Source organism: Phocoena sinus, chromosome 12, assembly GCF_008692025.1.
Source record: "Phocoena sinus isolate mPhoSin1 chromosome 12, mPhoSin1.pri, whole genome shotgun sequence".
Classification (NCBI taxonomy): domain Eukaryota; kingdom Metazoa; phylum Chordata; class Mammalia; order Artiodactyla; family Phocoenidae; genus Phocoena; species Phocoena sinus.
This window is the reverse complement of record NC_045774.1, coordinates 47,443,558-47,460,091: the sequence shown is the minus strand read 5'-3', so window position 1 is coordinate 47,460,091 and position 16,534 is coordinate 47,443,558. Positions and strand designations below refer to the sequence as shown.

Here is a 16,534-nt window from a genome sequence, read left to right as displayed (position 1 = left end):
AGAATTAGGTTAGCACCTATTTTAATTGAGCTTCAATTAGATTGGATTGTGTGCATAAAATACACCGATTTTAACAGGGTAGAAGTTTATTTCTGTCTCCTGTGAAAGACTAGAGGTAGGCGATCAAGAGAAGTTTAGTAACACACCAGGGTCACACAGCTTGGTGACAGTAGAACTTTAAATTCATCATCTGAGAAGTTAAAATGATAACAGCACCTACCTTCTGAGCTGCAAGGATTCAATGCTAGAAAACGTGACATACTTAGAAAAATGCCTGGCAACACAGTAAAATTGCTCAGTAAGTGTTATTTGATAATGTGAGGGACCTCGGATGAATCAAGAGATCACATCCATAAATGAAACCTAACATAGTGATAACTTTCTTGGAGGAAGTATGCAGGGTGCTATGAGAGGATATAATTGGGCTGACTTCCCTGGCAATCCAGTGGTTAAGACTCTGTGCCTCCACCGCAGGGGGCATGGTTCAATCTCTGGTCGGGGAACTAAAATCCCGCCTGCAGCCAAGAAAAACAAACAAACAAACAAACACAAAAAACTGGGTTTCTGACCTAGTCTGGGGAACACTCCCCAGAAGAACTGACACTCCAGCTGTATCTGAACCATGACTAGGTGTTAGCTGGGTGGCTGGCTGAACCTGGTTCCAGCCGGAGAGAACTGACCTGTCCTGAATTAGCAGGGAACACCGGGAAAGGACTGAAAGGAGGGTTTGTGGATTTCAGAAGATGAGGCTAGAGAGAGGGGCAGCATTTTGGTCTGTATCCGAAAGCAGTGGGCAGCCACCAAGGAGGATGCCTTGGGGGAGGACGCAGTTATCGAGGCTGGATCTTCGACTTATTCCTGAGCCTGATTTGCAGTCTCTGACCTCGGGGAGGCTGATGAGCCCTGCCCGAGGTCGGGACTACTGGCGGCTTGCCTTGATTACCTGGATTTCCCGAGGGCGGGGCGGGGCGGCTCAGGTCTTTTGAAGAGATTTGCTGGCTGCGTTCAATAATATCAAAAAACAAAAAAACCCCAAAAATCCATTGAACGTCAGATAGTTAGGGGGAAAGGAAATTTATTTTGACTCGGGCTTCCTCACCTACGTAAAAATATTTCATCAGCCCTAAACCAGAGGAGAAAACATATGGATAATCTGAAAACACTTACACTTGGCTCTAGAAATCGCAAAGATAAATAGCACCAGAGGCAGGGTCACATGTTTGTCATTGTTCCTGCACACTCACCACTCACGCAAATTCACACTGACCCCCTATGGCCTCTGCTTAGACTCTGGTACCTACAAGGTGACAGAAGGGTGAGGCTCCTTGGGGTGACTAAGCATTACTTCTTTACTTGAGGGTGGGTGGCCTAGGGTCATTGAAATTTACATAGAGACCCAGATTAGAACTTGCTATTTTTACAGATAATTTGCTGTAGATAAGCAACTCTGTGGCCAGTTCTTATCCAGATAGGAACACACTTTGTGAATAAAACACATAAACATTATTCAATTTTTTTCTCAATATTTTTGACAAAAAAACCCACCAGAGGAATGAAATATAAGAGGTCCTGAGTACGGATTAGACTAGAGGACTAGAGTACGGATTACATATTATCAAGTATATAACTATGGAGTCTCATCATCCTTGACATTTTTTGTAGAGTCTGTCCTTTACACTAAGTGCAGAAGTGCAACATTCTACATATTCTAAAATGCCTAAAATATTCTCTTCGTGGAGCTCACCGGGTCTGCAAAGCATGGCTCCTTTTGAAGAAGAGAGCACAGAGCACCATTAGTGGGCTTTAGTGGCGTTAATAATTCAGAGAGGTGCCCTCCATCTTCTTTCAGATACACAGAAGGGTCCACTTTAATGTATAACAGGGCTGCAGAGAAGAGAGGAGTCAAGTCCCATGCCAGGGGATGGAAGCTAATTGTGAAAAGTTGCCCCACGACAGCTGCTGCCTTATGAAAAATGTGAACTGTGGTTTAAGCAAACACTTCATCTTCTTGTAGGGATGTTAGATTCCCGACAGGGCTGACTATGTCCCCCTCCCTCACCAGAGGCTGCATCTTATCTAACTAGCAGGTGTGAAAGTCAATTTCTTTTTTAATCAGGAAGCTACAGACGCAAGCTCATTTTGTGATTTAATCTTAACTTGTAGAAGCACTAATGATAATTAAAAATTATTCTAAAAATTAAAAAAATCTTCGTGCACATTTTTGATATGTTGTCATGAGCGTATTAAGACATTACAGATAAGTGGCTCCAAATATTTCCAGTACCTGAAAATTTTAAAAATGACATTTCTTCCTGAACTCAGCATTATGGTAGTAATGAAGAATCTGGAATTAAAGTATTTCTGGGGAAGAAATATTTCTCCCAGCAGACAAAGACTCAGAGGCAGCAGCGAGTCAGTTATTATATAATCAAGCCACAATCAGAGCTGGCTGAAAAATGTACATCAATGAGAGATGATCCTTTTTGTCATAGTTAAGCATCTGTTGAGGGCCTATTAGATATCAGACAGTGCTATAGAGAACAACCTGATTTGGCATCGTCATCGCAGTTAAATAATTTAAATAGAAAAAAAAAAAGAAAGGAACCTCATCATAATTGGGCAAAGGTAGGAAAATGATTCATATTTAGCTACGTCATATGAATTAGTTCTGAGATTGCAGAAGCCATACAAAAGGATGGTTGGGTTTGTCATTAGGGTCTTTGGTTGCCAAGAGACTAAGATTTGGGGCTGTCTCTTGGAGTTATGAAATCTGATGTAGAGCAATGGTCCTCCAATAATGGTCAGAGGGCGTCCTGACCATTAGAGGCCCTGTTAGGACATCTAATACTAATTAGGACAAGTTCTTCACTTTCCAGCTAAATATCTGTGGGAAGCCAAATTTTCTTCACGTAGTTCAACCAAAACAACATATCGCAACAGATCAGCAGAGGCAGATGTGAGAATCCATCTGTCTTCTGTTAAGCAGGAATTACAGTGATTTGCAAACATGCAAAAGAGTGGTATTCTACTCACTAATTATTATTTTTTTTGGAAGGAAAATAAAGTTATTTTTTCATAAAACTGTGCTATTTATGTTAACATATAATGGTTTTATTTTAAATGAATTAAATAAATTCTTTAAAAATTTCCCTCAGTTTGAATTTCTAATGGTGTGTATATGGAGAAATAAAATTCACATAAACACAAAGATTTTTGGGGTTCTCAGGTTTAAGAGTGTCAAGGGTCTTGAGATGAAGATTTTAAAAAGTTTGAGACCCACTGCTGTAGATGTTTAACTTATGAAAATGGAATCAGCCAACAGATAAAAATACAATGAAAGATGTGCAGTTGCCCTTGCAAGAAGGACAAGAAACTTCTGGGAAATGGGAGGTTATTCAGAATGCATGTATTGCAGGGAAGTGTTTACTCTTAGATTGCCCTTAGCAACAGGAATTCATTGACCTTCCAACTCCCTTTATGATTTATTTTAAATTAATTTTTTAAGAATTGAAGTGTAGTTGATTTACAATATTGTGTTTCATGTGTACAGCAAAGTGATTCAATTATATATATACTTTTTTTCAGATTATTTTCCATGGTAGCTTATCATAAGATATTGAATAGAGTTCTCTGTGCTAGACAGTAAATCTTTATTGCTTATCTGTTATCTATTTTACATACAGTAGTTTGTATCTGTTAATCCCATACTCTTAATTTACCCCTCCCCTACTCCCTTTCCTCTTGGGTAACCATATGTTTGTTTTCTATGTCTGTGGGTCTATTCCTGTTTTGTAAATAAGTTCATTTGTATCTTTTTTTTTTTTTAGAATCTACATATAAGCCATTTCGTATGATATTTGTCTTTCTCTGTTTGACTTCACTTTGTATGATAATCTCTAGGTCCATCCATGTTGTTGCAAATGGCATTATTTCATTCTTTTTTATTACTAATATTCCAGTATATATATATGTATATGTCACATTGTCTTAAACCAATCATCTGTTGATGGGCACTTCGGTTGCTTCCATGTCTTGGCTATTGTAGATAGTGCTGCCATGAACATTGGGGTGCATGTATCTTTTCAAATTAGAGTTTTCATCTTTTTTGATAATTGTGTCTTAGCTCTCCTTCATTATGATTTTCATTGCTCTTTCTACTTCCAATACAGACACTATATAATTTATTGTTTAAACTAGAACTCTCTTAAAGTAAAGGGAGGTTTTATTAATATGGCAGGGCAACAGGCTTACCTGGCTGCTCTCTTTCTTATCCTGTTCAATAACTACCGTCCAAGAGAGGAATTGCTGAATCAAAGGATATGAAAACTCTTCTAGATCCTGTTCATTAACAGCTGTACTAGAGATGTGATTACATTAGGCAAGACTTGATTAGATTTCAGTAGTGTGTTTCTGTATTTGATCTCTAAAACATTTTGTTGTTTAAAGTTGAGCTCTGAAATTAGATAATCTCATTCAGATGGCAGTAGGTTCGCTAGTTGAACTCAAAGAGGATAACTGTAGTACTGTGAAATTTGGCATGTGATTTCATGCCATCATTTTGCCCCGGAAGAGTAAATTCACTTGATAAGATTTGAGGCCTAGACTTTGATCCTGATTGTGGGCGGGGACTGTGCCCCAGGCACTATAAAAAGCCAGATTGTCAGAGCTCCCACTCACTTCACCAAGAAGCCTGGAGAGGTAAAAGTGCAGACTTCAGAGCTTCAGGGCATCAGCTGAAAGTCCCCAAATCAATGTAAGCAATCATTTCTGTCTGGGTTGTTCCCACTATCCCATTTCTCTCTCATTAGCTATAATTATCTTTTGAATACCCAGGAGTGGAATTGCTGGATCATATGGTAGTTTTATTTTTAATTGTTTGAGGAACCTCCATACTGTTTTCCATAATGGCTGCACCAATTTACATTCCCACCAACAGTGCACAAGTGTTCCCTTTTCTCCACATCCTCACCAACACTTGTTGTTTGTAGATTATTTATTTATTTATTACTGTAGGTCCTTGTTGGTTATCTATTTTAAATACAGCAGTGTGTACATGTCAATACCAAACTCCCAATCTATCTCTCCCCCCAATCCATTCCCCTTTGTTAACCATAAGTTCATTCTCTCAGTCTTTGAATCTGCTTCTGTTTTGTAAGTAAGTTCATTTGTATCATTTTTTTTTTTTTTTTTAGATTCCACATATAAGCAATATCATATGATGTCTGTCTTTCTCTGTCTGGCTTACTTCACTTAGTATGATAATCTCCAGGTCCATCCATGTTGCTGCAAATGGCATTATTTCATTCTTTACAATGGCTGAGTAATATTCCAGTGTGTTTATGTACCACATCTTCTTTATCCATTCATCTGTTGATGGACATTTATGTTGCTCGCATGCCTTGGCTACTGTAAACAGTGCTGCAATGAACATTGGGGTACATGTATCCTTGTGAACCATGCTTTTCTCTGCATATGTGCCTAGGAGTGGGATTGCTGGATCATATGGTAGCTCTATTTTTAATATTTTAAGGAACCTACATAGTGTTCTCCATAGTGGCTGTACCATGTTTGTAGATTTTTTGATGATTGCCATTTGAACAGGTGTGAGGTGATACGGTGGTTTTGATTTGCGTTTCCCTGATGATTAGCAATGTTGAGCATATTTTCATGTGCCTGTTGGTCACTTTTATGTCTTCTTTGGAAAAATGTCTATTCAGATCCTCTGCCCACTTTTTTTTTTTTTTTGCGGTACGCAGGCCTCTCACTGTTGTGGCCTCTGCCGTTGAGGAGCACAGGCTCCGGACGCGCAGGCTCAGCGGCCATGGCTCATGGGCCCAGCTGCTCCACAGCATGTGGGACCTTCCCAGACTGGGGCACGAACCCGTGTCCCCTGCATCGGCAGGCGGACTCTCAACCACTGCGCCACCAGGGAAGCCCCTCTGCCCATTTTTTAAACTGGGTTTTTCGTTTTGATGTTGAGTTGTATGGGTTCTTTGTATGTTTTGGATGTTAACCCCTTATCAGATATATAAAATGCCTTCTCCCATTCAGTAGGTGGCCTTTTCTTTTTTTAATGATTGTATTTAGGTGTGGAAATTCTTTTTCTTCAACTGCAAATGACTTACAAAGTAATGCTGTTTAGGGGGTAAAGACTGTGCTCCTGGTTCCTGTTAAAGACCCAGTTGGGAAAAAGAAAAAAGACCCAGTTTGGCTCACCTCCTATGGGGAGAAGCTGTGGTCAGAGCAGATAAGAGTTCACCCAGAAGTCTCCAGACAAGGTAAGCTGTCTCCCATGAAAAGACAATGTCCAACTGTCCTATTTCTCTTTCTTGTGATCACTTAAATTTTGGATAGTTTTCCTCACAGACAGTGCCTTTGCTATGATTCTCTGTTGACTTAGTGTCACTTTCCTGTCTAAACTACAGAAAGGTTTACATTATTTAATTTTTGTATTGGATTTAGGTACATCCTGACTATTGAAGAGCAGATCAGGTACTGAAGGCTCCCGATCGCTCCCAGAAGCTAATAAAGGGCTGCTTCAGATCAATTCTGCTAGAGTGAACTTCAGGGACCATGGCCAACCGTCTGCAAGAGGAGGCAGCCTGTCCAGTCTGTCAGGAGGTTTTTCTCAACCCCATTGCTCTCTCCTGTGCCCACACTTTCTGCTTTGATTGCATGCAAAGTTGGATGGAAGAACAGAAGGATCTGAAATTGATCTGTCCCGTGTGTCGAGGCATCAATGAGAATCCTCCTTTGGAGGAATGGCAAGTTGGAGAACTGATTTTTCTCATCACACAGCATGGTTCCCAACTGGAGCAGGGTCTGCATGTGAATGACGAGTACCTGAAGTTCTGGGAGGACATAACTCTGGATGCAGCCACCGCCAACCCCTTTCTTGTCCTCTCTGATGACCTAAGGAGTGTCCAGTGTGGGAAGATCTGCCAGAACCTGATGGAAGATCCCCAGAGATTTGCATACTGGGCTTGTATCCTGGGCACTCCGTGCTTCTCCTCTGGCTGTCATTACTGGGTGGTAGAAGTGGGAGAGGGGAATGAGTGGGCTCTGGGGGTCTGCAAAAAATCGGTTGACAGGAAGAGGAAGAGCGGTTTTTCCTCTGAACATGGCTTCTGGATCATCAGCATGAAGGCGGGAATAATCTATACCTGCTCCATCCCAGAAACCAGAATTCCTGCAAGCCCTGGCCTTAGCCAAGTAGGAATTTTTCTAGATATTGAATTGGAAGAAATCAAGTTTTTTGATGTTAGCAATGATGCCCTCATCTACATACACAGTAATTTCTCCTGTTTGGAGCCTTTGTGTCCATTCTTTAGTCCTGAGCTCCCCGGAGAAGGTGATAATGGTGGCCCCCTAACCATCTGTCCATCAGGAACTCATCCCTTCCTAGAAACGTCCTGTGAGGTGAATGAGATCTCTGATGTGAGAAATGTCAGAATGACTCAAGAAGAGACAATTTTGTAGACTTTGTAGCTAAGCAATTTAAATTGATTTGAAGGTGTATTTTGTAGACCTTGCAGCTAAATAACTATGGGGTGTAGGGGGTGTTATTAAGCACTTTAAAGCCTCAGTTTTTCAGTCTTTACTTGGGGATAATTATATCTCTCAGCCAAACAGCTGTGATGATTAGAGACTACACTGTGCATTTATTCTGTAGTATATACAATGGGGAGTTTTAGATTATAAATTAAATTATTACATTTTGTGGATAGGAACAATGCCTTTTTCATTATTTCATGCCTTTTCTATAGTATAATTCCTGATAATGATAACTGTCTGGGGAAAAAGAAGAATGAGATGCCAGAGTGAGATATTTTGACATGAAAGTTAAATGAGAGAGACAAATGTACTGGGAAAGAACTATTTTTTATTTTTACTTTCTTGAAAGACAAAGAACCTTTCACTGAGGTAGTGTTAGTGGTGATTCATGTTTGTCCTAATGAGAATGTTCAATAATTGGCATATTGGGTGGTTGTCAAAGTGGTATTGTATATATGATGGCCAAAAAGGTGCCAATAGGGTCAGAGAGTATCTGTCCTGGACTCCTTGCTTGGTGCCCTGCAGTTAACGTTGCACTTCCCTCTACCACAACTCGTTGTCAATAGATTGGCTTTACTACACATGGGTGAGCAGACCCAAGTCTGGTCCAGTAACAGTTTCTCTAAGATTCTGGACCTTCTGGAATCAATTATATAAGGAGGGAAATGACTGTTTGGAACACTGGATCCTCTCACAACCTATCTGTAATTTGTGCCCCTCCCCCCCATCACACCCACACTGTCCTAGACTGCAGTTTCCCACAACCCAGTCTTAAATGCTCATGATGGCTCCTTTTCAAACCATTCAGGGGCTTTCGGGTTGTATTTTTAAAATTTTACTGAGTCAGCCACTTCTAAGGTGGCATCTGTCCTAGGAATGCTGGTTTGGGACATGTTCTGGACTCTGACTTTGACTTCCTTTCCAAAGAGACCCAGAATTGTTGCAGGAAGAGGGACCCCTTCCAGGGCTGAAGAGTGGGCTCTTGTCTAACACTCAGAAATGAATTGCCTGAGGAGACATATGTACTGACAAAGCAAAAGACTTTACAGTAAGTCCCCTACATAAGAACTTTCAAGTTGTAAACTTTCAAAGATGCGAATGTATGTTCGCATGTCCAATCACGTAAGTTAGTTTACATGTCTGGCATACATTGTCACGTACGTGCATCCTCTACAAGTGGTTGTGCTTTTGTGTATTTTACTGTACAGTACTGTATAGAGTACAGTATCTTTATTTCAAGCACAAGTTGTCCAGAAGCAAGCGTAAAAGCAGCGGTGATGTAGTTGGTACTTCTAAGAAGCGCCAAGTGATAATGATGGAACTTGCTGTGCAACACGAGGAGCTTACTAATGAAGTCCTGATGGAACTGCAGGCGCAGAGAAGGGACAGAGACAATAGGAAGAAGAAGTAACTGAAGAACCAAAGAGATTCACAACACAGGAAATGGCAAGGGGATTTTCTTTACTTGAGGAGGCACTGTTAGTTTTTGAGTCATAGGACCCGAACGTAGAACGGTACATGAAGGTTGCAGCAGCCTATCAGAATGTAATCCAGCACTACCGTGTCATCTATGACGAGAAAAAAAGAGCTACTACCCAGACATCACTGGATCGTTTTTTCAAGAGGGTAGATAGAATTGAATCCAGCAAGGAACTGGAACCTGTGCCATCAACATCAGGTGTGAGTGAAACTGCAGCATGCCCTCCATCTTCTATTGCTGACGATCCTTCAGCTCTACCATCTCCCACCTCCTCTCCCTCCTCCAGTCAGTAACTCTTCTTGCCTGTTCACTCAGTGCCAGCCCCTCTATGCCAGCTGTTGTACTGTACTACTGTACTTTTCAAGGTACTGTACTGTAGGATTAAAAATGTTTTCTTTAGTTTGTGTGTCTGTTTTTTATGTATTATTTGTGTGAAAAGTATTGTAAACCTATTACAGTACAGTACTGTATAGCCGATTGTGTTAGTTGGGTACGTAGGCTAACTTTGTTGGACTTACGAATAAATTGGACTTACGAACGTGCTCTCGGAACAGAACTCGTTCGTATGTAGGGGACTTACTGTATTGGGAAGGGGCTATGGCTGGGCGGAGAGCTGCAGGGTAAGGGAACCCAGGAGAACTGCTCTGCCACGTGGCTCGCAGTCTCAGGTTTTATGGTAATAGGTTAGTTTCCGGGTTGTCTCTGGCCAATCATCTTGCTTGGCCCATATTTGGTCTGACTCAAGGTCCTTCCTGGTGGCGCCAATATCTCTCAGCCAAGCTGGAGTCTAGCGCAAAGGATTCTGGGAAGTTGGTAGGACAATATTATGGGATGGCGTCTCCTCCTTCCTTTTGGCCCATCCCGAATTCTCCTGGTTAGTTTTCAGTGGCAGCACCATGTTCTTTATCGGGACCTCCTGTGGTGAGACAACTCATCGTGCCTGGCCAGTGCGAGCGGTTTCGGTTAATGGTTCCCTAACAGAATTGTCATCTCCCATTTCTTTCCAACTCCATTGGAGATGAGGGACAGCCCAGCTGTGGTGTTTTGTTGTTGTTGTTATTCCCTTTTGATCCATATGATTTTATTTCAGGGGTCTCCTTGCCCTTCTCTGACACTGGGCCTAGGTGGGGACCACCCCAATCCACCTTAACAGGTGTTTGTATTGTTGAAACAAAAGTTTTCTGAGACAATACCTATGACGAGTAATAACACTATAATTTTATTTTATTATATTTTATTAGAAAAAATGCTGGTCTCACACACTAATTTGATTTCAGAACTCACCAATAGGTTAGAAGTGCAATTTGAAAAGCTGGGAAGGTCCCTGGGCTTCTCATGTCTTTGAGTGCTAAAGAGAAGGCAGCCCCAGTTTCCTAGAACTAGAGGTAACAGTATATATTATAATCTGCATATTTCAGCTTCTCTTAAGGACCATTTGCTTTAAGGGACTTTCTATCTCTTCTTCAGGGGGATTTAAGTTCTAAGCTTTCCTTCATCCCAGCTAAAGGACCTGAGTGATTTTTTTCTTCATCAAACATTAAGGGAAAATGCCAGTGGCCAATGATTGGCCTGTTTCTTTTTTTCCTATCTGAATCACTGTGGCCCAGGGGAAATGATGGGGGCTGGGTCACAGTCTCATCCTGTTGTCAATCGGTATTTTTCCTTAGCAAAGTATTTCACATATCCAACTCTTTAGCATGTCTATTGCTACAACCCTAATCTAAACCTCACACGTATCTCATCTGGACGGTTGTGACAGCCTCCTAACCTCCTTGCTCCACCCGCACCTTTCCATAGTTCACTTCCACCTGGGCACCAAAATGATTCTTTTAAACTATCCATCAGGCCATTCCTGTCTTAAACCCTGCAAGGATTAATAGGTCAGGGGGAATAAATTCTCTCAGATGCCCTCCCCCACACTCTCCCCTCACTCCTCTCCAGGAGCACTAGCTTTCTTTCCACCAGAGCCAGCTTCCCAGGGCTCAAATCCTATTTTTGTTACTTTCAGTTATGTGATTTTGGACAAGTTATCCAACTTCTCTATGCCTCAGTTTCCTACTTAGTAAACAGGGATTAATAAGAAACCCAGCCTTAAAAAAAAAAAAAAAAAAAAAAAAAGAAACCCAGCCTTTAGGATTGTTGTATGGATTAAATTTGATAATTCACCTCGATTGTTTAGCTCTGGGCCTTGCTTGTAGACTGTGCTATTTGTTGCCAATTAGTGACACCATCTAGTATCTTTGGTGATGTTTGAGGTTGGCTATTTATTTAACATACTCCTTATCATGTTGGAAACATCTTTTTAATCCCAGTTTTTAAAATACTTTAAACTTATTCAGGAAGAGGTATTGCATTTTGACTAGTCTTTTAGTAATGAAACAATTGTTTGGTATTACTTATGGATTGATAGAAGAAAGCATCTTGGTGTGCCCATCCCCCTCACACATCTGTGTAAGTTCCTTCCCTCCTTCTTCCCATCCCCCAGCTAACCCCTCCCACTGTTGCAAATTGTGGTGTGGACTGATGTATACAGAAAGGTTTTAATTGGCTCTGGGGGTAAAGGTGGAGTCAATTTGGGGAACAGAACTCTGGTTGCCTCAAAAAGCAATAGTAGTATGAGGATAATTACAATTCTGAATCTAATTGGTATATTAGGATAATAACAATTATTATTGCACCTCCCACCTCCCTTCCAACAGCCCTTCTCAAATTTCAGCTTTCCAGCCCTCAGCCCTTACTACCCCCATCTGGGAATCCTTAATAAAATACCTCCCCACCCAAACTTGGACGGAATCATACCCCTTACTCTTTTTTTCACATCTACCTCTGCCTCTCCCTCACTATCCCTCCAAGCAATATGTTTTATACATAATGTTCTTTCCACTGTGGTCTTCTTGGACTAAACTGATTAAGTACCTATCCCACCCTACCTCAATTAGCATAACTGACTAAAACTACAGGCTAGGTGGGGAAGGAGAACAAGAAAAGGCTGTGGAGATGCAGGGAAAGAAGGATGAGGGCCGGGCTGAGCTCCAACCAAGGCTAATGGTGAAGGAGGAACTCAGCCCTTCCCACCTGAGTCACAGGGACGGGGAAAAGCTTACACTACCTTCAACATCTCTGTTTGGGAGGAAGACTAGTTCCCCACCACTCCAAGACATAGTTGATTTGAATGACTTTATTTGGCCATAAAGGCTCAGATGACATAAGCAGCCGGAGCAATGGTTCTCAGCCCTGGTTTCTCCTTACAGTCATGTGAGGAATTTCAAAAGTTCCCAGACCCCAAACCACATCCTAAACCAATCAAACTGGAACCTTGGGGATGGGACCCAGACAGTGGTACTTCTCCAAGTTTTCTAGGTGATTTCAGTGTGTAGCCAGGGTTGAAAATCACTGGACTAAAGAACTGGTTCCAAAAGTTTATTGTGCCTCAGAATTTCTTGGATGAATTCAGTAGGTCTGGGGTGGGGCCCCAAAATTTGCATTTGTAATCAGTTCCCAAGTGATGCTGGTGGGGACCACACTTAGAAACCAGTGGACTAGAGGACAGAGTGCACTTTAATTTTCATTCTTGAATTAAGTCCATTAATTACTTTAAAATTTAATTCCATTTTAGTTTTAATTTAACTTTAATTCTTGCATTAAAAACCAAAACAAATTAGAAAAACCCTGGGACGGTTGAAGAGAAGGGAGGGGGAATGAGGCAGGTTAGCTGGGATTAGATCAGTGTGTTTTGAAAACTCAGATAACATTATGGGCATTCTAGCCCACCACCAGCCCCTCTGCATATTGATCACAAGATTTTCATCAATTCTGATACCCTGATAATACTCCAAAGTGTGTATAAAAATGACTGTTCACTATAATGTCCCAAGCCTGTATTCTTAATATTTGGTTTTAGGACTTTCTATAAGAAAAAGATTCTTGTTCAAGCCTTTCTGGGCCACCTTTTTTCCATAGAAAGCAATCAGGAAAAAGTGGTGAGATTTTCTGCTCCTTAAGAGGTTACTGTCTCTGGACAGTCTGTACATGTTCACTTAGAGTTTGGTGAGTGCTGTTCTTTGTTTTTCATAGGTGGCAGATTCTGCCCAGACTCTAAAATGTACTGATATGTGTGGGTGCCACATGCAGCCTGGTCTTAGACTTCCTCGTGGCAAGCTTCTAAGAACCTTTCTTAAGAAACAGCTGGCTCTCCCTCTTTGCCCACTTTTTGGTCTCTTCCTTCACCCTGCTGCTCTACTCTCTTGGACCGTAAGGTTAAGGGGCTGCCTCAGGGCCTGAGAGAAGCCTGTGCCCATGAAGTGTACAGGGACCCCTGACGGCTGCACAGCCTCTCTGCTTGCCTTGGAACTTCACCTCTGACTTGACCAATGTGATACAGAAATAAACAGCTTTCCATTTTAAGCCTGTGTTATGATGTGATTTCTTTCTATTTTTTGGATTTTATTTTATTTATTTTTATATAGGAGGTTCTTATTAGTTATCTATTTTATACATATTACTGTATATATATCAATCCCAATCTCCCAATTCATCCCACCACCACCACCGCCACACCACCCCCACCCCGCCATTTCCCCAACTTGGTGTCCATACGTTTGTTCTCTACATCTGTGTCTTTATTTCTGCCGTGCAAACCGGTTCATCTGTACCATTTTTCTAGGTTCCACATATATGCATTAGTACACAATATTTGTTTTTCTCTTTCTGACTTACTTCACTCTGTATGACAGTCTCTAGATCCATCCACGTCTCTACAAATGACCCAATTTTATTCCTTTTGGTGGCTGAGTAATACTCCATTGTATATATGTACCACATCTTCTTTATCAATTCATCTGTTGATGGGCATTTAGGTTGCTTACAAGACCTGGCTATTGTAAATAGTGCTGCAGTGAACATTGAGGTGCATGTGTCTTTTTGAATTATGGTTTTCTCTGGGTATATGCCCAGTAGTGGGATTGCTGGGTCATATGGTAATTCTATTTTTAGTTTTTTAAGGAACCTCCATACTGTTCTCCATAGTGGCTGTATCAATTTACACTGCCTTTTCTCCACACCCTCTCCAGCATTTGTTGTTTGTAGATTTTCTGATGATGCCCATTCTAAGTGGTGTGAGGTGATACCTCATTGTAGATTTCACTTGCATTTCTCTAATAATTACTGATGTTGTGCAGATTTTCATGTGCATCTTGGCCATCTGTGTGTCTTCTTTGGAGAAATGTCTATTTAGGTCTTCTGCCCATTTTTGGATTGGGTTGTTTCATTTTTTTTTTGATATTGACCTGCATGAACTGTTTATACATTTGGAGATTAATCCTTTGCTGATTTGTTTGCAAATATTTTCTCCCATTCTGAGGGTTGTCTTTTCATCTTGTTTGTAGTTTCCTTTGCTGTGCAAAAGCTTTGAAGTTTCATTAGGTCCCATTTGTTTATTTTTGTTTTTATTTCCATTACTCTAGCAGGTGGATCAAAAAAGATCTTGCTGTGATTTGTGTCAGAGAGTGTTCTTCCTATGTTTTCCTCTAAGAGCTTTATAGTGTCCGGTCTTACATTTAGGACTCTAATCCATTTTGAGTTTATTTTTGTGTATGGTGTTTGGGAGTGTTCTAATTTCATTCTTTTACATGTAGCTGTCCAGTTTTCCCAGCACCACTTATTTAAGAGAGTGTCTTTTCTCCATTGTATATCCTTGCCTCCTTTGTGATAGATTATTTGACGATAGGTGTGTGGGTTTATCTCTGGGCTTTCTATCTTGTTCTATTGATCTATGTTTCTGTTTCTGTGCCAGTACCATATTGTCTTAATTACTGTAGCTTTGTAGTATAGGCTGAAGTCAGGGAGTCTGATTCCTCCAACTCCGGTTTTTCCCTCAAGACTGCTTTGGCTATTTGGGGTCTTTTGTGTCTCCATATAAATTTTAAGATTTTTTGTTCTAGTTCTGTAAAAAATGCCACTGGCAATTTGATAGGGATTGCATTGAATCTGTAGATTGCTTTGGGTAGTATAGTCATCTTTACAATATTGATTCTTCCAATCTAAGAACATGGTATATCTCTCCATCTGTTTGTGTCATCTTTGATTTCTTTCATCAGTGTCATAGTTTTCTGAGTACGGGTCTCTTACCTCCTTAGGTAGGTTTATTCCTAGGTATTTTATTCTTTTTGTTGCAATGGTGAATAGGATTGTTTCCTTAATTTCTCTTTCTGATCTTTTGTTGTTAGTGTATAGAAATGCAAGAGATTTCTGTGTATTAATTTTGTATCCTGTAACTTTACCAAATTCATTGATTAGCTCTAGGAGTTTTCTGGTGGCATATTTAGGATTCTCTATGTATAGTATCAAGTCATCTGCAAGCAGTGACAGTTTTACATCTTCTTTTCCAATTTGTATTCCTTTTATTTCTTTTTCTTCTCTGATTGCCGTGGCTAGGACTTCCAAAACTATGTTGAATAATAGTGGTGAGAGTGGGCAACCTTGTCTTGTTCCTGATCTTAGAGGAAATGCTTTTAATTTTTCACCATTGAGAATGATGTTTGCTCTGAGTTTATCATATATGGCCTTTATTATGTTAAAGTAGGTTAGCTCTATGCCCACTTTCTGGAGAGTTTTTATCATAAATGGGTGTTGAATTTTGTCAGAAGATTTTCTGGATCTATTTAGATGATCATATGGTTTTTATTCTTCAACTTGTTAATATGGTGTATCATATTGATTGACTTGCATATATTGAAGAATCCTTGCATCCCTGGGATAAATCCCACTTGATCATGGTGTATGATCCTTTTAATGTGTTGTTGAATTCTGTTTGCTAGCATTTTGTTGAGGATTTTTGCATCTATATTCATCAGTGATATTGGTCTGTAATTTTCTTTTTTTGTAGTATCTTTGTCTGGTTTTGGTATCAGCGTGATGGTGGCCTCATAGAATGAGTTTGGGAGTGTTCCTTCCTCTGCAATTTTTGGAAGAGTTTGAGAAGGATGGGTGTTAGCTCTTCTCTAAATGTTTGATAGAACTCACCTGTGAAGTCATCTAGTCCTGGACTTTTGTTTGTTGGAAGATTTTTAATCACAGTTTCAATTCATTACTTGTGATTGTTCTGTTCATATTTTCTATTTCTTCGTGGTTCAGTCTTGGAAAGTTTTACCTTTCTAAGTATTAGTCCCTTTCTTCCAGGTTGTCCATTTTATTGGCGTAGTATTGCTTGTAGTAGTCTCTTATGATGCTTTGTGTTTCTGCGTTGTCCATTGTAACTTCTCCTTTTTCATTTCTAATTTTATTGATTTGAGTCCTCTCCCTCTTTTTCTTGATGAATCTGGCTAACGATTTATCAATTTTGTTTACCTTCTCAAAGAACCAGCTTTTAGTTTTATTGACCTTTGCTATTGTTTTCTTTGTTTCTATTTCATTTATTTCTGCTCTGATCTTTATGATTTCTTTCCTTCTACTAACTTTGGGTTTTGTTTTTTCTTCTTTCTCTAGTTCCTTTAGGTGTAAGGT

At 40.3% G+C, this 16,534-nt stretch overlaps 1 protein-coding gene across 1 annotated transcript; it reads left to right on the top strand.

Moving 5' to 3' along the window:
• The first annotated feature begins 6,573 nt into the window (after positions 1-6,573).
• On the top strand, positions 6,574-7,479 carry RFPL4B (ret finger protein like 4B). The gene has a single exon (XM_032650866.1). It carries the CDS (start codon positions 6,574-6,576, stop codon positions 7,477-7,479), a length of 906 nt encoding a protein of 301 aa, XP_032506757.1.
• The last annotated feature ends 9,055 nt before the right edge of the window (positions 7,480-16,534 follow it).

What these genes read in the sequence shown, in the direction of transcription:
- RFPL4B (XM_032650866.1), top strand. Translation starts at nt 6,574, where the DNA reads ATGGCCAACCGTCTGCAAGAGGAGGCAGCCTGTCCAGTCTGTCAGGAG.